We start from the raw sequence: 25,309 nt of genomic DNA, 5'->3' as shown, positions 1-25,309 counted from the left end.
TAAAGTCACTGAATTTGCGTCACTAATAATATACATTCTGATTTAATAAACTTTTATATCATTTTACCTTCACTGTTAATAACTAGAAATGATTATGATATTAATATTGTCTAAGTTTAAAATGTTCAAACAATATGTCTGTGCTAAACCCTATAGGTTTACAATACTATCATTTAGTAAAAAAAAAAGGTATTTAAAAAAAAAAAAAGTAAGGCTCGACCGAGATTCGATCCCGGGATCTTTCGCATTTGAAGCGAGAGACATAAGCACTAGGCCACGGGATCGCTTTATGCGGAGTGAAGTATATGCAGAATTGAAGTCACATACAGAATTGAAGTCACATACATGAATATATTCATGTTTTCATGTTCGGTATTCTCAAAATTTTACACAATCCATGGTGTTTGATTTATTTAGCCTTTATTAAACAGTTCTAATAGATGTAATAAGAACATAAAGTCCGCCGAGAACCACTGTTTTATACGCAATAACTCTCCTCATGCCCCTGCGCTAAAAATAGCGACATATAATACTATAAATACTAATAAAACAAACGGGGCAGGGCATTTTGAGAGGGGCGCGAGACGTCCTAGGGAGTTTTGGTATAAAATTACATTGCATAAGCTCAAAATCTTCTTGAAATATCGCCCGGAAATGATAGTATTACATACAGACAGAATGTATAAATTTACGACCTTGAACTTTGACCTTTTGACCTCAAAATCAATAGAGGTCTTCATTAGGCCACAGGGAGTTGTTATATAAAATTTCATTGCAATAGCTCAAATGGTTCTCGAGATATCGTGTGGAAACGAAAGTCTTTTAACAGACAGAATTTGCTTATTTATGACCTTAACCTTTGACCTTTTGACCTCAAAATCAATAGGGGTCTTCTTTAGTCCATAGGGAGTTGCTATGCTAAATTTCATTGCAAAAGCTCAAAGGGTTCTCGAGATATCGTGTGGAAACGAAAGCGTTACAGACAGACAGAAAGACGGACGGACGGACGGACGGACGGACAAACCCAAATTAATATCCCCCACTTTTCAAGCGGGGGACAAAAATATTTATCTATAGGCGAAAAGGTTTGGAATGAATGAAAAAAAAAGAAGTTTTATGCAGGAGGTTGAAAAATTTGCTTTTTTGATGATTTAGATTTTTAAAAAATATATAAATACAATATTGATTCACTCTTACATATGCTTGAAACATTTTAAAATATTTAATCATTGATGAAAATTCATTTTATAATGACGAATTATAACTTTCTCGTTTCCACTATAAACCCAGTGATTAGAAATGTGCTCTATTTACATGCATAAAAAAAATAAATTTTTAACGGTACATTATTATCGATAAAAAATATAAAATACGATTTTCACTCGGTCTTTTAAAGCTCAATATGTTTATAAAAGATTTAAAGTGCTTATTTCGATCAACCACTACCGGATCATGATTCAGTAAAACATATTTACATTTCGATGACGATCTTTACATATTAATGTCAGTTTAAGCACACAGTTGTTAACACAGAAATCGAAGTCAAAATTAATTTTAAAGCTAAAAATGACAGATAAGCATATAAGAAACAAGTCTTAGATATATTTGTTCGGTTATTTTTATTTTGTCAGTCTATTTTAATTTTCCTCCTCCTCTTCAACGTTATCCTCTTTCAGTTTAAAGGTGCAACTTATGAAATTACTGCTTAACATATCTTTAGCCATAACTTTTAGTTCTGTGTCACCAAAAATGTAAACAACGAGGAAAGGTAGCTCTTTTTTGTTTCCCATACCCAATATACCCATTAAAAAATTCATGGGAAGTGGAATGTACACTTCTCCGAGTAAGAAGCACCCCTCGTCATCTGTGTATTTTACTTCTTCTTTTGGGGAGCAGAATATTTTTACCACGGCCCCAGATTGAAACATAGAAGTTGTTGAATACATAGCAACTTCTTTATGCCCTATATCTACTTCTGTTCCCGCAGAAAGTATAACACTGAAACAATCCCGACATCTATCAACTCCGTCAATTGTGATTTTCTTCTCCTCTTTGTGGATATTTGGGTCGAAATCTGGACTTACACCAGTACCGTAGGTAAAGCGCAAAATTCTTGATTTTATAAGTGTTGGGTCGTGACCGAAAATCACAGCTCCTTTAAGCACAGCCAATCCCGCCTCAGAAGGTATTATCAATCTAATCGAATCAAAGACACTTGCTATCTCGGATTGTATGTACTGCGAGTCAGCTGACCCCCCGACAAGCAAAATTATTGATATCCCATTTGTTTGTGGACTCTGCATGATTTTCTGCATGTGCTGAATGAGCTCTTTAATTGATGGCTGGAAAAATTTCTTCATTGTCTCCACATCTATGTGCAGCTTGTCCTTCTTTAACTTCATTCCTTCTGAATTTGCAAACTTCTCTTCCAAAGACTTGCCCTCAGTTTCCTCCAAAAGTTCATTCAGTGCAACATAAGATATTGTCATACGAATCGGTCCTGTACTATTTGGAGTAAACGCTCGCTTTGCAACCTCAAATTCCCTAAATATATCAATATAAGTTTCTGTTCTCGATTTGCGAAGTGTTTTCATAATGTTTTCTCCTAGTATGTTGCTGAGACATTTTTCAAATTCTTCGTCAACTGCTGTCCCGCCACAAGCTCCCCCAGTAGCTTGGTGAAGTTCTCGCAATTTTCCATCTCTGACCTTTTCATGCACTGTGATATCAGCAGTACCTCCTGTAAATGAAATGTAAATTTTTTGATGATTTATTTTTTTCTTTCTCGCTGTACAAACGCTGCAGACCTAACATTTGGCCTGGGGTCAAAAATCTTAGACTAGCTCACTTTTAATCTCAGTCTCACTTTCACCAAAGAAATATATAGTGGAAAAGTGAGAAGAGACTGAGATCAAAAGTGAGCTAGACTAAGTTTTATGGCCCCAGGCGTGGTGTTCATTGCATCCATCGTTTCGGGCATGAAAAATGCAATTAACTTATACATATTGGATAATATTGTCATTACGTCAAGCAAATATCTTGAAATATTTAGAATAATTTCAACTCTATGTTGCACTTCTTAAAAAGTTTATCTTCTTTTCTTTGATTTATATCATTTACATTAAGCTGGTGTTTTGTATTATTTATATCATAAATGGTTAAACAGTAATTTAAACTGAACAAATAACTTAAAGTTGACACAGTGATTCTATATATATACCAAACAAATGCATGCATACTTTGATATTTATATTCAGACATTTAGTTTACATTTAGTCTCTGTAAAGGACAACCAAAAATAGTAAAGTACTTTAAACAAAACTAGTTTTTAAAAGATGTATAGTGCTAGCAATTAAAAATACCTCTACTGGACAAAGTCCAAAAGAACTTATAGTAAGGTGTCCATATGTCTGTCTGTCCTTAAAGCGGCAATACGGCTGCAAATCGCGTGCTTTTTCATTCAAATTTACCCAATATATCATTCAGGAATAAGGTAAAAAGTTGAATTAAGCATTTGAGAAAAATAAATACCCCCTCCTCATAAAAAATTTACGTAATTAGAATCTGCCGAAAATCAAGGGTCGTATAACTTAGATCTGTTTACTTGTACCACGTTAATTTCTAAAATGGCACGTGCATACAATGTAGGGTTTACAATTATAATTGAATATTAAGTAAAATCAATTCTGAGAATTAAAATATCTTAACTCTCAGGTAAATTATTAATACTTAACATATTAGTCTGCATTCAGACGAACTTAAAATGATTAAGTACAAATGTTGACGTTTTGTGTATTGGGGTGCAGGAAAGGAAAATCCACCAAATCATACGTCATAGCGGCAAAATGTCAAACATAATACCTTTCTGTAGTTCCAATACACTTTGCACTTCAAATGGCAATAAATCTTATATGTCATAAGTACATTTTAACGTTGAGTTTACACTGATTTTTTTTATTGAAAGCCATGGAGCTACGAGAAATGATAGCATGTATCAACAAACCTGTAGGGTAGAACCTTCGCGAACCCCACGTGAATGTCGCCGAGATCCCGTTTCTTCTTCATCCAATGATTATATTAATCTCAAAACTAAATTTTTGTCAGCAAAGTTGCTTTTTAATTTCAAGCCCTATTTTTGGTTTGTTTTTCGTTTTGGTCGACTTTGTCAATGTAGCAGGCCTACCGGGCTTCCCTCTCTTACCATGCTGTTTTGTTTTTTGAAAACTATACGCATGCTCAATAGCATTGAATGTGTAACCTCGAACACGTTGCGATGTATATATTTATGGACCATAAATAATCATTAATTTTAATGAAATAATCAGAATTATTTACTTATGATATTTGTATTTTCTGAAAGTGTATACATATATGAGTATGAAAAAATTCCAAATCCTATAGGAAAATATTAACAAGTATGTTTTTGAAGAGATGCGCCGTATTGTCACTTTAATTAAAATAAATGTCGGTATTCAAAATGCTACTCATCCCCTCCCCCTTTTGGTCCAAATTCAATAAAACTTCTATTTAGATATATCCTTTTATCCTTTGATTTTGAGAAGAAGTGTTGGCCTCGTTAAAAGCCTATAAGAAACGCTACCATTCTGTTAAGTCCAATTTTATTACAAGAGGCCCATGGGCCACATTGCTCATCTGAGATCATTGGCCAGAAAGAATAAGAAATCAGTTTATTATTGAACGGGGGAAGGCGGGGGGGGGGGGGGATTTAATTTACACTACCTCAGGATGCTTCTATATTAATACTACTAATCTCTGGTTTGAACTGTTTCTAAGCAGAAGAATTTTAAAGATTTTCCCTATGTTTTCCACCGTCCCAGTAGCTCATTTTGTAGAGCTTTTGCTCAGTGATCGGAAAATTATTGGTTCGTGGTCCGGCTGCGAGATGCCTAAGTCGAAATAAATGAGGAGCAATTGTTCCTTCGAGTCTCTCGGCTGAGACCTTCCTTAGTGAGGGCCCATGTCACCTCAGGCGTAGACACGATAAAGATCCCTCATCGCTCAATGGCCCTAGGTGCCGAGTATTTTTCTAAATCTGAAGCCCTTCATCCGTACATGGTGGTCTATATATGAATGAAAAATTCTCAAATGGGATGTAAAACAAACAATCAATCATATGTTTTCCTACGTAAAACACTCATAATGTAGCCTACCCTAAATTTTAACAAATTTGAATATACACTACCTGTGTATATTTCTTTAAAGGTCGTCAACACCATTTGACTTGTGACGTAATAGAGAAAAAATATTTTTACTTCCGGTTTTACTTAGATTTGACATCGGCGAATTGCCTGGAAACTGCTTGTAAGAGAGTCATCGAAAGAGAAAGTAGGACACTCATAACAATGAACACATGGCATGGTCACGGAGTGACCGATAGAAAAAGATGTCCGTTTTTTCTATAAAAGAGACAAATGACTGGGTTTATGTTACATAATAATTTGTAAACGACGAATGCCGCTGTGATTGGAACTTCTGGATTATTTATACTTTCAGGCTTATCAACCCACTGACATGATTATCGTCAACAGTCTGTGTTGAAAGTTGATATTTTTGAACACTAATTTGTGCGTTTCAATAATACATCATCTCATTGTGTTTATAGATATTAATAAAATAGTGTGCGTTTCTATTTTTCCTCTTTTAAATGTATCCCTGTCTAGTTCAGTAGCCAGTAACCATTGCAGAGACTTGCCAAAGTTTTTGAGTCCCGGGCAACAGGAAAGATAACTCCAAAAAGGAACTTCGATACCAATGGTTTTGAAAATATGTTTTCTACATTAGTGCATTTAATTTTAATTCAATTTTTTGGTGTAATCTAATTCATTGATGTTTCTTCTATGCAAAATGAGTCTTCCTTGATTTTTCTCTAGATTTAATTGAGAGAAAATGAGTTTTATTTATTTTTCATAAATTAAATTAATTTCTCTAAAAAATATGTTGATCGATAAAATTAATTTTTTATGGTTATTCTGTGAGCATGAAAATATACGAAAGGGCAAGACAAAATTTCTGGTCCTACGAATGAAAACGCCTTGGGAAATATATATTTTGGAACTTGAGAAATTATTATTTTAAAAATTCCGTATAAATTACATTTTAATCCCTGTTCAGTTTTTAAAGGTTTATATGCTTGTTTAAAGTAGTGCTCGATAATATGAGAACATAAGCTGTATGTGTGTGGAGGACCCTTAATAATACAATGCATGACTTATCATTGGCTTTGCTGTTCTTGAGTAAAAGTTGTTTTCAAGTTGATTCCTTGGGTTTTTTTTTTCTCTCATGCAAAACTTAACCCTTGCTCTGCTATGACATATGATCCGTCCTAATGCACGCACATATATGTGCGTTCATGGAAATAAATCACAATCGTGAAACTCATAGAGGACTTTCTTCTTTAAAAAAAAAATCGTAGGATATTTGCAAAATTACAAATTTTACCCCCCCCCCCCAAATAAATTAAATCACTTGTATATATGTTTTTTTTTAATTCTGTTTTGTGAATATTTTATGCCAACGCCATGATCGTCAACACGTGAGAGCGAAAGTACAATGTACATGCAGCGCCTTTCTTTCCATCAAAGAAAAAAAGTTAACTTAACGTTCCCAATCAAACCGTAAAATGCTGTCAAATTAACTTTTAATTAGCTTTAAAATATGCCCAAAATAACTTTTTTTTTATTAAACCCGCACTTTCTTAAGAAAGTTTGGGTATATTGTTGTTACTCATGTCCGTCCGTCCGTCCGTCTGTCACACTTTTCTTCCCTGAACTCTTCCTACATTTTACACAGTAGCCGAATCATCTTCTGGGAGATGGTTTGGAATTTTGATTTTACCCCCGGGGGGGGGGGGGGGTAAAAAAATGACGTTATTTATGCAAAATGCCCCGTCTTCCCTAAACTCCTCTAACATTTTACACAGTAGCCTAATGATCGTTTGGGAGGTGGTTGGTGGTGTCATGTAGATGTGCAGTAAGGTTCGGAATTTTGCTTTTGCCCCGAGGGATCAAATTGGGGTCGAAAAATGACGTTTTTTATGCAAAATGCCCCGTTTTCCTTGAACTCCTCCTACATTTTACATAGTAGCCTAATGATCTTTTGGGAGATGGTTGGTGGTGTCACGTAGATGTGCAGTAAGGAATTTTGATTTTGCCCCGGGGGATCAAATGGGGGTCGAAAAATGGCGTTTTCTATGCAAAATGCCCCGTTTTCCTTGAACTCCTCCTACATTTTACATAGTAGCCTTATGATCTTTTGGGAGATGGTTGGTGGTGTCATGTAGATGTGCAGTAAGGTTTTGGAATTTTGATTTTGCCCCGGGGGTCAAATGGGGGTCGAAAACTGGCGTTTTTTATGCAAAAAGCCCCGTCTTCCCTGAACTCCTCATACATTTTACACAGCAGCCTAATGATCTTTTGGCAGATGGTTGGTGGTGTCATGTAGATGTGCAGTAAGGTTTTTAAATTTTGATTTTGCCTCGGGGTGGGGGTGGTGGTTGGGGAGGGGTCAAATGGGGGTCGAAAAATGGCGTTTTTATTCAAAAAGCCCCGTCCACCCTGAACTCCTACATTTTACACAGTAGCCTAATCACCTTTAGGGAGATGGTTGGCGGTGTCATGTAGATGTGCAGTAATGTCTGGAATTTCGATTTTGTCCCGGGGATTCAAATGGGGGTCGAAAAATGACGTTTTTTATGCAAAAAGCTCCGTTTTCCCTGAACTACACTTACATTTTACACAGTAGCCTAATCATCATTTAGGAGAGTTAAACATGTTGAAAATTAGGTAAACCATCAACGTCAAGGGGTAAAAAATCATCGCATGCTGGGAAACCTCTTGAATTGTTATGGGTAATTATTGTACATGTCAAATGTGAAAGTCACACCAAACTGCACCAAGTGCTATCTCACTTGGCAAACCTTGGCTGATTCAATTGATTTATCAGATGAAGTTGGAATCGACCGAGGTGTCCCCGAGTGGTGCTTAATCTAAAAATATGATAATGGGTGACGCAACCCAATGTGATGTAGAAATTTTCCAAAAGGTGTTTAGTAAAAGAACAAATTTTATATTAATTCATAACAAACGATGTTTTAACGTAACTTTTCTATCTAGCCTATTCGTACGTGCCGTGTGTTTGTGGTGTCGGGGGGGGGGGGGGTATTAGTAAATTTAAAAAGTTCCTATTATGAGCAAAACATTTATCAAAATCTAATTTACATCATTAATTAAAATCTGTTTTTTCAGACTGGTAATGAAGTAAGCATATAAAATACATATAAGAGGCGTCAAGAGATGACATTATTTATGCAAAATGCCCCGTCTTCCCTAAACTCCTCCTACATTTTACACAGTAGCCTAAGGATCGTTTGGGAGATGGTTGGTGGTGTCATGTAGATGTGCAGTAAGGTTCGGAATTTTGCTTTTGCCCTGGGGGATCAAATTGGGGTCGAAAAATGACTCAGCAGCCTAATCATCTTTTGGGAGATGGTTGGTGGGGTCATGTAGATGTGTGGTAAGGTTTAGGAATTTTGATTTTGCCCCGGGGAGTCAAATGGGGGTCGAAAAATGACGTTTTTTATGCAAAAAGCCCCGTCTTCCCTAAACTCCTCTTGGATTTTACTCAGCAGCCTAATCATCTTTTGGGAGAGTTCACTCTTTTGAAATTTTGGTAAAACACCAAGGTCAAGGGGTAAAAAATCATAGCATGATGGGAAACATCTTGTTATTTGTAATGTGCACGTGAAATGTGAAAGTCGTATCTCTTCTCCATCAAAAGAAAATACAACATTGTTGAAAAGTAAGTTAAACTTCAAGGTCAAGGTCACAGAGTCAAAAAGTCATGATACATATGGAAAGGTCTTATCACAGGTAATATACATGCTTGTATAATATGAATGCCCTTTCATTTATCTTTCAAAATGTTCAATTTAAAACAATTAATCTGTTTATGACAGTAGGTCAAACTTCAAGGTCATGGGTAATTAAAATCATAGTGTATTTAGAATGGTATTGTCCCAGTTAAATACTAATATACATGTTTAATATAAAAGTCCTGTCTCTTCTCATTCAAAGTATATGACCATGATGACCAAGGTTAAATTTATTGTGACAGATGGACAGACTGACAAACAAATGAGATTTAATGTCCCATACCTTTAGCGAAAATGGGGGACAATAAATGTCCTTGCTGTTATTGAGAAGAAGATTTATGCTGGAAAAAGTCCCCTGCATATTTACATGTAAATTGGTTGAAATTGGCCTAGTGGTTCTTAAGAAGTTAAAAAGGTGAAAAGTTTGCAGATAAACAGACGGACGACAGAAAACAGTACATTTCAGAAAACAGTATGCTTGTAAATAGTTAATCAAGGTGCTTTGGGTAGCAAAATAAAGCTAAACTGGTATATCTAATTCATCCGCAGAGCTTAGTATATTTTTATATGCACAACCTTTTCAACTCTTATAACAATTATTTTTAAAATATTTATATCTAATCACCATGTCTGATTCAAGGGAGAACTAGCGCTATGACCAGAAGTATATCTGCTGAATATAAAATATGTACATGTATACTGTGTTTTTTTTATTTATTTGTTTGCTTGTTGTGACAGCACATGTTATGGCAGCTTTTGGCAAAGGTTGAAGTTTCTCAAATGTAAGTCAAACTCCAAGGTCAAGGTGAAAGGGTCAAAATTGTTGTTAACAAAGGGAAAGTCTCGTCACAAGGAATACATATGTGAAATAAGAGAGAAATCCCTAATACTTCCTCACCTGTTCAAAACTTATTGCCAAGGTTAAAATTAAATTGGGTTCCACTCTAGGGTCAAGGTCAAAAATATTTCTTCTTCTTCTTTCTGTCAAGTGAAGGGCCGCTGCTGCGGCATTTTCTCACTTTTGTTTAAAAACGTGTACGTGAGGGGGAGTCCACGCGCCTATTTACAATTTTAAAAACTGATAAAAACATGTCCTGCTTTGTTATGGTGCTTTGTATCCCTGAATCCTGGTCTTAAAGGACTCCAGGGATATGGCTGTGATGGTATCTTCTGGCAGCTGGTTCCATATCCTGATGGTAGTAGGAAAGAACGATTCCTTGTAGACGTTGGTACGGCAGAATGGGATCCTGTACCGCTGTTGGTGTTCCCTTGTGGCTGCTCCTGTTTGGCTGAATTGGGGAGGCAGGTCTATGGCAACAAGGGAATGGATGACACGGTACATCATAATAGCCTTTGCTTTAATTCTGCGTTGTTGTAGACTTTCCCATTTTAGCCTGTCAATCATCGTCGTGACACTACTGGTGGTGTTGTAGTTATTGGTCACGAACCTAGCTGCCCTTCTTTGCACAGCTTCCAGTTTGTCAATGTTTTTCTTTGTGTGAGGGTCCCAGACGGTGGATGCATATTCTACCTGGGGTTGGACCAATGTCTTGTAACACTTGTCCTTGATGTTACTGGGACAGGACGAGAGGTTCCTCCTTAAGAAGCCAGTGGTGTTGTTTGCCTTCTTACATACACTATCAATATGATGGTTCCACGATAGGTTGTTGGAGATGTTGACCCCTAGGTACTTGGCCTTGGTGGTAGTGGCTAACTCCTTCCCATGGATGTAATATGGGGTAATGCGTTGCTTCCGTTTGGTGGTGATACGGATAACCTCGCACTTGTCTGGGTTGGAATGCATTTGCCAGTCTGTTTCCGAATCTTGGAGGTTGTCAAGGTCCATCTGGAGTTGTCTGGCATCAGCTTCTGTAGTGATGGTCCTATACAGAAGGCAGTCATCCGCAAATAACCTGGCCTTGGTCCTCACTCTGGAGGGTAGATCGTTTATGTATGCCGAGAATAGCAAAGGGCCGAGGACCGTTCCTTGGGGCACTCCAGATGTAACCGGTGCGGTTGGTGAGAAATGGCCCTCGACCAATACCTTCTGCGTTCGTCCAGACAAGAAACTCCTGATCCAATTGAGTAGGTTGCCTTGTACCCCGTAGTGGTCTAGTTTGGCTAGCAATCTCTCATGTGGGACCTTGTCAAATGCTTTGTAAAAGTCCAATAGCACTGCATCAACCTGGGTGTTGTTTTCAATACTCATGGCGAGGTCCTGGATTGTTGTTATAAGTTGGGACTCACAGGATCGCTTCTTCCTGAACCCATGCTGGTAGTCGGTTAGGATACTGTGATGCTCGAAGAAATTCATCAGGTGGCTGTGGATGATGTGCTCTATCACCTTGCAACACAAGAGGTCAGGGACACAGGGCGGTAGTTTGCAGGCTTACTCTTATCACCCTTCTTGAATATAGGCGAGACATTCGCTGTTTTCCAGTCCTCCGGTGTTTGACCTTGGTCAATAGATGCCTGGAAAATCTTGGTGAGTGCTGGTGTAACTGGGTGAGCCATCTCTTTTAGAAATCTAGAGAGATCTCATCCGGGCCAGTCGCCTTTTTGGGGTTGAATCCTTGCAGGAGCTTCAGTACGCCCTTCTCTGTGACCCTGATATCAGGTGCCGATGGGGTGGAACTAGTGCCTAGGGATGGAATATTGGATGTATCCTCTGTGGTGAACACTGACGAAAATTGTTGGTTCAGTAGAGATGCTTTTGTTTCTGGATCTCCATGAAGGTTCCCATCAGATCGTAGAGGAGCAATCCCAGCACTGTCGCACTTCTTACTCTTAATGAAGGAGTAGAGTTTCTTACTGTTGGAATCCTCCTGCACCATGTCTGATACGTATGAGTTATAGGCACTCTTACATTCATGTTGGGTTGATTTCTGCAGGCGTCTGTATCTCTGTAGATCCTTATCCTTGCCTGATCTTCTATATGTGTTGTAGGCTCTTCGTTTTTGTCTTGACAGTTGCTTGATCTTTCTGTTACACCATGGTTGGTTAAATCTACTTGAAGTCCACTTGGTTGGTACATGCTTCCTAATGGTGTTGAGGCAGACTGTCTTGAAGGTGATCCAGAGGTCGTTTATGGGGGTGTCATGTGTGGCGCCATCAAGGAGGTGTACCAGGTCACCTTTAATGTCTTCTGCCATCTTCGTTGTATTGGCTTTCTTCCATAAGTGGATGAGGCGTCTGACAGGTTTCTGTCTGGAGGGCACAATGTTTGTGTCAATCATGACTATGTCATGGTCACTAAGGCCCGGGCAAGGTATGCATCTGTTTAGTAAGGAGGGGCGGTTTGTGATGAAGACATCTAAGGTGTTTGTACCTCGGGTAGGAAAGTCTACTATCTGCTCGCCTCCAGTGTCAAACACAGTGTTGATAAAGGTGGTGTTGATACCTGCTGGGTTATGTTGGGTAGAAGTGTTAGAAGACCTCCAGTCAATATCGGGCAGGTTGGCATCGCCTCCAATCCATATGACCGAACCTTGGTATCTCCTGGCAAGGTTCTTGACAGCTGAACATAACTCCTCTATATATTCCATCTTACTGCTTGGTGGCCGGTAAATTGAACCAATGATCAATGGGTCTTTATTGTGTTTACAGGTGATAGAAGCTGCTGTAAATTCAGTGGTGGTATCTGTATCTACTTGGACCCCAGCAATGTTGGATTTGGCTATGATTGCTACACCTCCATGTGGGTCGCCTAGTCGGTCCTTCCTAGCAAGGAACTGATAATTGTCTGGGAGAACTTCCTTTTCCATAATTCCCTCGTGTAACCAGGTCTCTGTGGCGATGATAATGTCAGGATCAGTATCTGACAGTAGGTTCCAGAGAGACTCTCTTTTGGCTTTAATGCTTTGGAAGTTAATGACTATGACGCGCAACTTTCTTTTGTCAAACTCATGCTTGATGGCTCTGTTGGAAGCTTGTGGTGATGACGTGTGTTGGGGTGGTCCAACTGTGTCAGGATCAAAGTCAGAGGATATGGAGATATGTGATGGGTTTGACGGCGTGCCACAGCTATTCTCCATGCTGGCCAAGTCTATGTCCTCAAAGAGGCTAGTGTTGAAATTTGGGAGCCCACATTGACAACAGTACCAGCTTACGTCGGTTTTACTAAAAGCTTCATAAACACAGGTGTTCATGTTAAGACATTTCCTGTGAAACCATAATTCGCAGTCGTTACATGCTATGGAGTGTACATCTTTAGACCATTTACATGCTTTGCCACATATTTGGCATGGAAATTTTGGTGGTCTGGGTCCTGGATTAGGGTGGCAGTCATTAGCATTTAACATGACAAGGCAAAATAGATACAAAAGGGCTGGCCTTTCGAAACACTTTTTAGGTGCCATTTTGAACTGATGTTTCTCCACCGTACTTACTGGACATGTAAAAATGCTGGCACATATATGAAAATTATGAATATTCACTGACCTCACATTCTCATGATTCTGTTCATAATGTCGAGATGATATAGTTCTAGCTGATATAATAGCTAGGCTAACAATTATGACTATGTAACTCATGATATTTTCGTTTTGTTTTCATTCACGAAATGAAAGTGAAAGTAGTATTGTTTACTTCCGGTTGTAGATTTTCCATATCATTCACTAAAGGAAAATATTGTTTCTGAAAATCAAACATTTATGCATGGTCAACATTTGATCTGAATACTACATGATCGGTTTTCCATCGATGAATACTGAACAGAGTTGCAGGTACATTAGTTTCTCAGAAAAAGTTTTGATAGAGACAAAAGAACCGCCGACTCCCCGTTACCTGTTGAAAGTTCACAATGATTACACATGTTAAGCATGAAAGTCCTAGTACCAACTGTCCAAAACTTAGGCCAAGTTTAAGATATCTTTATTGTAAAAGTGGGTCAAACTCCAAGGTCAAGAGGTCAAGAGGTCAAAATTGGTGGTACCCATTAAAAGGTTTTGCCAAAAGAAATTTACCTATGAAATGTGGAAGCCATGTGTATAGCCCAATCCACTTAAAACTTATGGGCAAGGTTAAAGTTTCTGTGGACAAACAAACAGACATAAATACAGGAAACAAAATATGTATATATAGTCAAATGGAAAAATTTCATAAGATCAGGTACATGGAGTCAATGGCTAGGGAGATCAGACCCCCCCCCCCCCCGGAATTTGCAGTTATTTAAATAAGACTATTTACTGAAGAGAATAAAAATGACTTTGGACATCCCCCCCCTTAGAAAACATGGACCCCGGCATCATTGTTTTTATTATTTTTTTTATTTGCTTCTCAGGCAATCTTGGGCTGGATTTTTTTTTACTGAGGTGTGACACCCCCCCCCCCCTTTCCGAAAAAAAAAAATTCTGGATCTGCGCCTGTATATACTGAATGTCTGCAACGGGAGATAACTTGACAATGTAAAATTTGTCGACTGTGGCATGCGATGATCTTTGACCCTTTTTAAACTTCAACCTAACCATTTGCATTTATCTATTTTTATGCAATCTATACTAAATCTTGTACTTACCGAATGTCATAGGTCTTGTCAACGAATTCATGAAATATAATCCATATAATCCAATTAAAACACAAATGATTTTAACTGACCACACTGCACCGTCAGCATACAAGTGCCATATAATATCATTCGGCAAACCTTTGCTGATTCCGTCGCCTTCAATAGATGAAGTATGAATCGACCGAGGTGTGCCGAGTGGTGATATCTAAAAATATGATAATGGGTGACGCAAACCCAATGTGAATGTAGAAATTTTCAATAAGATGTTCACACGTAAAACTGTTTAGTACAAGAACAAATTTCAAACTATCATAATAAACGATGTTTTAACATAACTTTGCCATCTAGGTCTATTTTTAAAAATGTGTGTGTGTGTGTGTGTGTGTGTGAGGGAGGGTGTGTGTGTGTGTGTGTGTGTGTGTGTGTGTGGGGGGGGGGGGGGGGAGAGATAGGCATTGACAAATTAATTGGGTTGTATTTTCAATGGGTTTTTTCCTGATCAAATACTAAAATCAGTTTGCACATTTTGATAAATTCATCAAAAACGCTTTGTACTAAAATAATATTTTATGTCGTTGAGAAAGTAAATTTTAAAAGTTCCAAATTATGGGCAAAATATTTATCAGAATCTAATTAAGGAATTTACTTCATTAATTAAATTCTGTTATTTCAGACTGGTAATGAATTAAGTATTCAAAATACATATATGAGGCTCATAGATCATATGGTCACCTGAAAATTTTATGTTCAATTTGACAAATACGTGTACGGTGATAATTATAGAATTATTTTGACTTTTTCCTTGGAAAGTCCAATATGAAGGAGTGTGTACTAGTATTTAGAGGCAAACATATGGAACGCCATCGCTGCCTTATAGCATACAACTATGCATTTATTATGTCAATTTATCATTACGTGATGTGAACGTATCTTTACGTTATGTCCATTTTTTATGAGATGATGTAAATATATCTTAACATCATGTCAATGCTGCATTACATGAAGTAAATACATCCTTTCATTATGTCAGAACTTCATAACTTGAAGTAAAAAATTCATTATGTGAAGTGATAATGTGTTTACATTGTGTTAAAACTTTATTACGTGCAATGAATGTTTCTTTACATCATTTAATTTCTTTAATATGTGAAGTCAAAATTGCATTACGTCAAGTAAATTGTGTTTTGTAATTAAACTTATCATTACATGAAGTCTTTTTGAGAGTATATATTTCTATTATATCAAAGCATTATTACGTGATATGGATTTATCTTTATTTTACGGCGAGGGCATCATGATGTGAGGTGAACACATTTTACCTTTATGTCAGTGCTTTTTTACGTGGTGTAAAAAGTGTATAACATAATAAGAACATATCTTTATATTATATCAACACTTTATTACTCCATTCCGTGATGTTGATATATAATTACGTTATGTCAACTCTTTCTTATGTGATTTAAAAATATCTTTATATTGTGTTAACTTTTATCATTTTGATTCCAAAAGTTCATTACCTGATGTTAAAGTACATTTACATTATCTCAACGCTGTATATCTAGTAAATAATGAATGTTGACGGCCGTGTTTAAATAACTGGTGAGACGGGGGGGGGTCCTTATTGATTAGGACGAATTACAGGCACATAATATCACCCCCCCCCCCTCTTTTCCCAGACATAACTTTATTATAGAAAATGTAATGTTCATTGAAAGTACAGCCCCCGCCCCCACTTTTTGTTGAAGTATAGTAAACTAAGGGTAATGTAGTATATCTGGAAAAAAAATAGGACTGATCGAAGTTCTGTTGGACCCCTCTCTCCGAAATCGGATTTTCGGGCTTGGACAATTTTTTTTCTTGGCTTGTCAAGTTTTTTCGGGTAAATAATTTTTTTTCTTGCTGACCTCCTCCTTCAAAAAAATATGCTACGTTACTGGAATTAGTAATTTTCTAAAACCATTCCAGGGCCAGAATTCCATTTCAAAAATCGACCAGTCGCTCATCTAAATCAATTGAATATACCTTAGTAAGCATGCATGGGCACATATCAGTTGCGGATATGGGAATCTTGAACAAGGAAGGGGGGGCGGTATATCATATGGTTGGAGACCAAGGGCGGAAAGCGGAGTTCTAAGCTCTCAGGCTTTATAGTTTTATAGGAAAAAGTTTTCAACTTAATTCAGCTAAACCATTGGCGTCGGAACCAAATTGAAAGTGTGGGGGGGGGGGGAGGGGCTAAGTGTTAGAAAAAAATATATATACATTCAAAAAAACCTGACGAGCAAAAAAAAGGGGAAATGTCCATTTCCCAAACACGTGGGGAGTTGTTAGGTTCGAACTTCAACACCAATTTTTTTTCCAAACACCACCACTTTCCCCATTTCTAACCTACACTAGACAAAATTGCTAAAGCACCACTTTAAATTCTTCTTTGTGATTTGAACATTTGCCTAATCGGTATAAGTATATATAACACGCCATATTTTCCAATACAATGAGATTGGGAAATGTCTTGGTGTCAGAACAAGACCTTAAAATGATCTTCTTGCCCAAAACCAATTTCCCGACATGCATTGCGTGCCTCTTTTTTCCCAGATATGTGTATTGCTAATTACAGATGATGGTACTTGAGGTTACACCAGAGACAGTCTCCCAGTTTAAAAAATTCAAATAATATGCAGCATTTGACTATTATATCGCCTGCTAGTCATCCAATGCCTAGGTTTCCATGCCCAGTCCACTCAACTTCCGGTTGCACCAATTTTGTGGAACGACATTGAAATTGTTGTGTGGTGTTTACTTAATGGCTTGGCTATCTAGAGTGAACATTTTTATGTCTACTAATCTATTTTCAACAATTTCTCACCAGAAGAATAAATATTGTTTTCATTGTTTAAATTTTTTACATATCTTTCGAAAGGAACCCCCCTTCAGGCACCATACTGTCTGTTTTATCACGCTCTTCTGGGATCAAATGCCGCGTACGGTATAATTTTATTTCTGATTTTCTAATTAGTACAAACATAAAGAACAAAAATGCAAAGAAAAAATTAGAAATTTATCCCTCCAAATTAGTGTAGACACGATTTTCACGTTTTCCATGAAATGGTCACACATCAGTGAACATTGTAGTTATTTATCAATTAAGACATTTAAATGCTTTATTTTTTGATTTTGTAGCATAATAATATATCAAATACAACTTAAACAAGTTTTGAAAAGTAAAATTTTACTTTCATTTGGTGGTGCGTTAGCAATTTTGTCCAGTGTATACTGCGACGTGTCTGTGGAAAGTGGGGGGCTAAACCTACGACGCAATGTTCAATGTCTACACTAAGTATATATATAGAAAAAGGGTTCTGACGCCTATGTAAACTTAATGTCAAACTAATGCAATGTCCTGCAAAGTTTAAGACTTTTATTAATTTTTTTCAAAATAAAAAGAAACCAGAAGTCTCTGTTGAGACTGTAGCTCTACTGGTTTGTACTTGTACCAAAGGATGAGAAAAGAAGCCATTGCCATCAGACCAAAACTATAGAAGGAGTAGCGTTTTAAAGGAATTTCACAGACATTTCTATTTTTAGTAACAACTGAACACTGTTCATCGAAATCAAAAACCAATGCACTATTTTATGTATCTTAGTGTAGTCTACTTGTGTGCCAAGTTATATTGCAATCAGACCAAAACTGTAGGAGGAGTAGCGTTTTAAAGGAATTTCACAGAAAATTCTATTTTTAGTAACCATGGCAACATGGTTCATCGAAATCAAAAACCGATGCACTATTCTATGTATCTTAGTCTAGTCTACTTGTGTGCCAAGTAATATTGAAATCTAACCAAAACTGTAGAAGGAGTAGCATTTTAAAGGAATTTCACAGAAAATTCTATTTTTAGTAACCATGGCAACACCGTTCATCAAAATCAAAAACCGATGCACTATTCTATGTATCTTAGTGTAGTCTACTTGTGTGCCAAGTAATATTGAAGTCAGATCAAAACTGTAGGAGGAGTAGCATTTTAAAGGAATTTCACAGAAAATTCTATTTTTAGTAACCATGGCAACACCGTTCATCGAAATCAAAAACCGATGCACTATTTTACGTATCTTAGTGTAGTCTACTTGTGTGCCAAGTAATATTGAAATCTAACCAAAACTGTAGAAGGAGTAGCATTTTAAAGGAATTTCACAGAAAATTCTATTTTTAGTAACCATGGCAACACCGTTCATCAAAATCAAAAACCGATGCACTATTCTATGTATCTTAATGTAGTCTACTTGTGTGCCAAGTAATATTGAAGTCAGATCAAAACTGTAGGAGGAGTAGCATTTTAAAGGAATTTCACAGAAAATTCTATTTTTAGTAACCATGGCAACATGGTTCATCGAAATCAAAAACCGATGCACTATTTTATGTATCTTAGTGTAGTCTACTTGTGTGCCAAGTAATATTGAAATCAGACCAAAACTGTAGGAGGAGTAGCGTTTTAAAGGAATTTCACAGAAAATTCTATTTTTAGTAACCATGGCAACATGGTTCATCGAAATCAAAAACCGATGCACTATTCTATGTATCTTAGTCTAGTCTACTTGTGTGCCAAGTAATATTGAAATCTAACCAAAACTGTAGAAGGAGTAGCATTTTAAAGGAATTTCACAGAAAATTCTATTTTTAGTAACCATGGCAACACCGTTCATCAAAATCAAAAACCGATGCACTATTCTATGTATCTTAGTGTAGTCTACTTGTGTGCCAAGTAATATTGAAGTCAGATCAAAACTGTAGGAGGAGTAGCATTTTAAAGGAATTTCACAGAAAATTCTATTTTTAGTAACCATGGCAACACCGTTCATCGAAATCAAAAACCGATGCACTATTTTACGTATCTTAGTGTAGTCTACTTGTGTGCCAAGTAATATTGAAATCTAACCAAAACTGTAGAAGGAGTAGCATTTTAAAGGAATTTCACAGAAAATTCTATTTTTAGTAACCATGGCAACACCGTTCATCAAAATCAAAAACCGATGCACTATTCTATGTATCTTAATGTAGTCTACTTGTGTGCCAAGTAATATTGAAGTCAGATCAAAACTGTAGGAGGAGTAGCATTTTAAAGGAATTTCACAGAAAATTCTATTTTTAGTAACCATGGCAACATGGTTCATATCGAAATCAAAAACCGATGCACTATTTTATGTATCTTAGTGTAGTCTACTTGTGTGCCAAGTAATATTGAAATCAGACCAAAACTGTAGGAGGAGTAGCGTTTTAAAGGAATTTCACAGAAAATTCTATTTTTAGTAACCATGGCAACAGTTCATCGAAATCAAAAACCGATGCACTATTCTATGTATCTTAGTCTAGTCTACTTGTGTGCCAAGTAATATTGAAATCTAACCAAAGCTGTAGAAGGAGTAGCATTTTAAAGGAATTTCACAGAAAATTCTATTTTTAGTAACCATGGCAACATGGTTCATCGAAATCAAAAACCGATGCACTATTCTATGTATCTTAGTGTAGTCTACTTGTGTGCCAAGTAATATTGAAGTCAGATCAAAACTGTAGGAGGAGTAGCATTTTAAAGGAATTTCACAGAAAATTATATTTTTAGTAACCATGGCAACACCGTTCATCGAAATCAAAAACCGATGCACTATTTTACGTATCTTAGTGTAGTCTACTTGTGTGCCAAGTAATATTGAAATCTAACCAAAACTGTAGAAGGAGTAGCATTTTAAAGGAATTTCACAGAAAATTCTATTTTTAGTAACCATGGCAACACCGTTCATCAAAATCAAAAACCGATGCACTATTCTATGTATCTTAATGTAGTCTACTTGTGTGCCAAGTAATATTGAAGTCAGATCAAAACTGTAGGAGGAGTAGCATTTTAAAGGAATTTCACAGAAAATTCTATTTTTAGTAACCATGGCAACACCGTTCATCGAAATCAAAAACCGATGCACTATTTTACGTATCTTAGTGTAGTCTACTTGTGTGCCAAGTAATATTGAAATCAGACCAAACCTGTAGGAGGAGTAGCGTTTTGAAAAATTGTTTACAGACAGACAGACGGACGGACGACGGACACCTTACTATCGCATAAGCTCTTCTGGTCTCTGACCAGTAGAGCTAAAAAATTGCTGCACGACTCAAAATATTTGATTTATTTAATTCACAGTCGCAGTGTTAAGGCTTTGCACGTTTCAAGATTGTCAATCATTTGTCGCTTAAAGTTTTCATTTAAAGATAGTATGTCATTACCAAATCGCTGAGAATCTCTTTTACGACAGTTTTCTCTCCCGCCATTTTTAGTGCTTGCGGAACGTGGACATACGGTATGCTCATATAAATGCCGAGGATACCCGTGTTCGCATAACGTAATAGTGAATCGACATAATGTAGAAGAGTGCGCACAGTATGAACATGAGCTTTTCACATCAGTTAATAAAAACTACGATTTCATGAAAAGTAAACATAACGAAATGCAAGTTGACGAAATATAATTGTAGTATGTGTAAATGTCATAAAGAGTTGACATAATGTAAAAGAAAGTTAATACGATGCAATAGTAGTGTGGGTAAATGTCATAAAGAGTTGACATAATGTTATGGAAGGTTGACACAATGCAATAGTAGTGTGGGTTAATGTCATAAAGAGTTGACATAATGTAATGGAAGATTGACACAATGCAAAAGTAGTGTGGATTAATGTAATAAGGAGTTGACATAATGTGATGGAAGGTTGACACAATGCAATAGTTGTGTGGGTTAATGTCATAAAGAGTTGACATACTGTAATGGAAGGCCGACACAATGCAATAGTAGTGTGAGTAAATTTCATAAAGAGTTGACGTAATGTAATGTAAGGTCAAGACGTAATGCAGTTGTTGTGTTCAGGTATAAGGCAGTGACGGCGTTCCATACAAACACCTTCGTGCGGGTATTACTGTCTCATGACAGCATCTAGTTTTGTCTGTAAGTTCAAGGTTCATTTTGCTACAGAACATTTTTCTCTCTTAAATATGTATACTGAATAAACGGTAACTTATTGTCAATGTTTATGAAACTACACTAGACAACGTTACTAACGCACCACCAAATAAAAGTAAAATTTTACTTTTTAAAACTTGTTTATTATGTATTTGATATATTATTATGCTACAAAATAAAAAAATAAAGCATTTAAATGTCTTAATTGATAAATTACCACAATGTTCACTGATGTGTGACCATTTCATAGAAAACGTGAAAATCGTGTCTACACTAATTTGGAGGGATAAATTTCTAATTTTTTCTTTGCATTTTTGTTCTTTATGTTTGTACTAATTAGAAAATCAGAAATAAAATTATACCGTACGCGGCATTTGATCCCAGAAGAGCGTGATAAAACAGACAGTATGGTGCCTGAAGGGGGGTTCCTTTCGAAAGATATGTAAAAAATTTAAACAATGAAAACAATATTTATTCTTCTGGTGAGAAATTGTTGAAAATAGATTAGTAGACATAAAAATGTTCACTCTAGATAGCCAAGCCATTAAGTAAACACCACACAACAATTTCAATGTCGTTCCACAAAATTGGTGCAACCGGAAGTTGAGTGGACTGGGCATGGAAACCTAGGCATTGGATGACTAGCAGGCGATATAATAGTCAAATGCTGCATATTATTTGAATTTTTTAAACTGGGAGACTGTCTCTGGTGTAACCTCAAGTACCATCATCTGTAATTAGCAATACACATATCTGGGAAAAAAGAGGCACGCAATGCATGTCGGGAAATTGGTTTTGGGCAAGAAGATCATTTTAAGGTCTTGTTCTGACACCAAGACATTTCCCAATCTCATTGTATTGGAAAATATGGCGTGTTATATATACTTATACCGATTAGGCAAATGTTCAAATCACAAAGAAGAATTTAAAGTGGTGCTTTAGCAATTTTGTCTAGTGTATATGTAAATTGTATTTTTTCTAATGAATTCTTTATATTTGTTAATGGTCGATGTCTTCTTGTTTCCATATACTCAATAAATAAATTGGATACCACCATCTGAGTCATCATTTGCCATTAACTGCTCGGTTACATTATGGCGCTGCGAGAAAAAACATCATATACAGACAATGACCACCGTTGGAACTTAATTTCCAAAGATAGCGGAAAATACAGCTAAGTTTATTTCATTTCGTGATATCAGCCATTTAAATGTTCGACGCTATTATTGTGACGAAGAGATTTCACAGTGAGTACTCTTCAAGCACCAACGGCTTACTACTGATTGAGAGAATTCCACTGTGAGTACTATTCAATTCACCCTTACCTGTGTCATTTACCTGTGTCTAAATCATGAGGAAAGCAGAATTGCAACACCGTGTTCGTGAACTGGAAATGGAACTACAAGAAGCGAAAATCAACTCGCATTCAAAAACCATTATTGAGAAATAAACTTTTCTACTAGAAACGAGGAAAATCAAGACATTTTCTGGACGGCCAAAATCAGAATCTGACATTTCTATTCACGACTGGATTGATGACCTTGACATTGCATTTTCGGCAAGGAAATGCACTGATCTACAGAAAGTTGATTTGATTTATTCCCACTTAGAGGGCCAAGCTAAAGAAGAAATAAAATTCTGACCAGAAATTCGACAGGATCCATATGCTATATTATACTGTCTCCGATCACCATTTGGTAACCCAGAATCTGTCACCTTACTACAACAGAAGTTTTTTGAAATAAATCAGCAAGATTCGGAAACAATTAGACACTACTCATACGCATTATGGCATTTATACCAAATCATACTCAGAAAAGACAAAAGTGTGTTTCCAAATAAACAACTTACTCTGTGTGAAAAATTTGCTAATGGACTAAAGGATCCATTTCTGAGGAAAGAAGCAAAGAAATTACTACGTAATAACCCTACAGAATTTCACACATTCAGAGATGAAATCATATTGTTCAGTGATGAAAAAGAAACAAGTGAAAATAGAGCAGCTACGCAAGTACACAATCCGAACACGATCGAGGATCAACAAAATTTAAATGCCCATTCACCTGATTCGCCTAACACAGAACAGTTATACAAAATCATTGAAGCGCAACAAAAGCAAATAGATTCCCTCACCAGAATGATCAGAGATCGAGAAGCCGGTCAACAAACAAAGGAAAGTCGAAACTATTCACGTTCTCCACCTGTGGGTTTTGAGTGCGGTAAAGTTGGCCATATCAAGAGAAATTGTAGATCTAAACTTCAGGAAAACAGCAACCAAAAGGTCCGAAAAATGTAACATCTATTGGTACGAGTCCGGCAATAGATGACAGTCAGCAGGACTCACCGTTTATTCATCGTGTTATAGGAAAGTGTCCTGTGATTGATATTTGTGTATGTAATGTTAAAATACCATGTTTATTGGATACGGGTTCTAAGGTGTCAACAGTAACAGAAAGTTTTTACAACAAGTTCATTAGATCTCTAGGAAAAAGTATCATCCAAAACAATGTTATTCAACTCAAAGCTGCCAATGGACTTGACATACCGTATATAGGCTAAGTAGAAATTGATGTTCAGTATCAAGGGAATATTATTCCGCAAGGTGGTTTCCTGCTTGTGAAAGACGTCAGTGATAGTGAAACCAGAAAGCGCAAGGAAGCTGTACCTGGTCTTATTGGCATGAATGTTTTTAGTGTTTGTAAGAATATTTTATGTAGTAGTTACCCCATATCATACTGTACTACGCTCCCGAGTTGTCATTATGACCACGCCCATCGGGTATCTAGACATAACCAACAGTGTGATATGGAGTAACTACTACATAACAGTGTGTTCGATAGGAAAGTTATTCATGGATTCGCTCGAGTGAACGGAGCACTACCTGTTCGCATTCCAGCAAATACCGCTATTGTTGTCGAGTGTATGGGACTTCATATTGATGGTGACGTGGTTGTTGACCCCTTGATCAATGGAGGACACTTACATAGAAATTTTAGGCCTGTACATACCTGTAATTCCGTTACCAAAGGAAAATTATGGGTTAGAGTCGCAAACATTGGTGATGAGGATATTTATATCAAACCGCGAACAATGATTGGCACTGTGTCTAAATGTGAAATTCAAAGTGAAAATTCTACTATTGAGTTCAACCGCATTGGAAGTGTGGAGGAAGTATTTGTTCAGAAGCGTCAAACTGAAAAAGATCCGTGCCCTGATGAAAAATTTTCAGTTACCTGAAGACATTTATCAGTTTGATTGTAGTGACGAAGAAAAAGAACTGATCAGCTCGCTTTTCTGGAAATACAGTGACGTGTTTTCTAAAAACGACGATGATATTGGATGTACCAGTACAGTGCAGCATCGTATTCATCTTACAGATAATAAACCAGTTTCGCAGCAGTATCGTCGCATCCCTCCATCCCAATACGAGGAAGTAAAGCAACATATCCGAAAGCTCTTGGATAATGGTGTTATTCGTGAAAGTACAAGTCCTTTCGCTTCTCCAATCGTACTCGTGCGGAAGAAAGACAACTCTTTACGACTATGTCTAGATTACAGGAGTCTGAACGAGAAAACAATCAAGGACAAGTTTCCCCTACCAAGAGTGGAAGAAATGTTTGATGCTTTATATGGATCTTCTATATTTTCAACATTAGATCTTACTTCCGGTTACAATCAACTTGAAATTGCAGAAGAGGACATACAGAAAACAGCCTTTACTACTCCTTTTGGACTGTATGAATATTTGCGCATGCCATTTGGTCTTACAAACGCACCTGCAACTTTTCAACGTCTGATGCAACACTGTTTCCGTGAAGAAGTGTTTAGAATTCTCCTTGTATTCCTTGACGATATCATCGTTTTTCAAGGTCAATACATGAAAATGTTCAGCGTTTAGACAGGGAGTTCATCTTACGTCA

The 25,309-nt window shown here is 36.8% G+C and overlaps 1 protein-coding gene across 1 annotated transcript in view; it reads right to left on the bottom strand.

Moving 5' to 3' along the window:
• Positions 1–1,405: 1,405 nt before the first annotated feature.
• Positions 1,406–25,309, bottom strand: part of LOC134237759 (heat shock 70 kDa protein 12A-like) — a 37,256-nt gene continuing 13,352 nt past the window's right edge. Inside the window, exon 4 of the mRNA XM_062719906.1 lies at positions 1,406–2,740. Within this exon, the coding sequence (XP_062575890.1) occupies positions 1,638–2,740 (1,103 nt within the window). The 3' untranslated portion in view covers positions 1,406–1,637. The remainder of the gene's footprint in view (positions 2,741–25,309) is intronic.

Source organism: Saccostrea cucullata, unplaced genomic scaffold (assembly GCF_032062105.1).
Source record: "Saccostrea cucullata isolate Sc308-1 unplaced genomic scaffold, CSIRO_AGI_Scuc_v1 ctg3246, whole genome shotgun sequence".
NCBI classification, from domain to species: Eukaryota; Metazoa; Mollusca; class Bivalvia; order Ostreida; family Ostreidae; genus Saccostrea; species Saccostrea cuccullata.
Note: the sequence above shows the minus strand (reverse complement) of the source record. Positions and strands in the feature narration are given on the sequence as shown.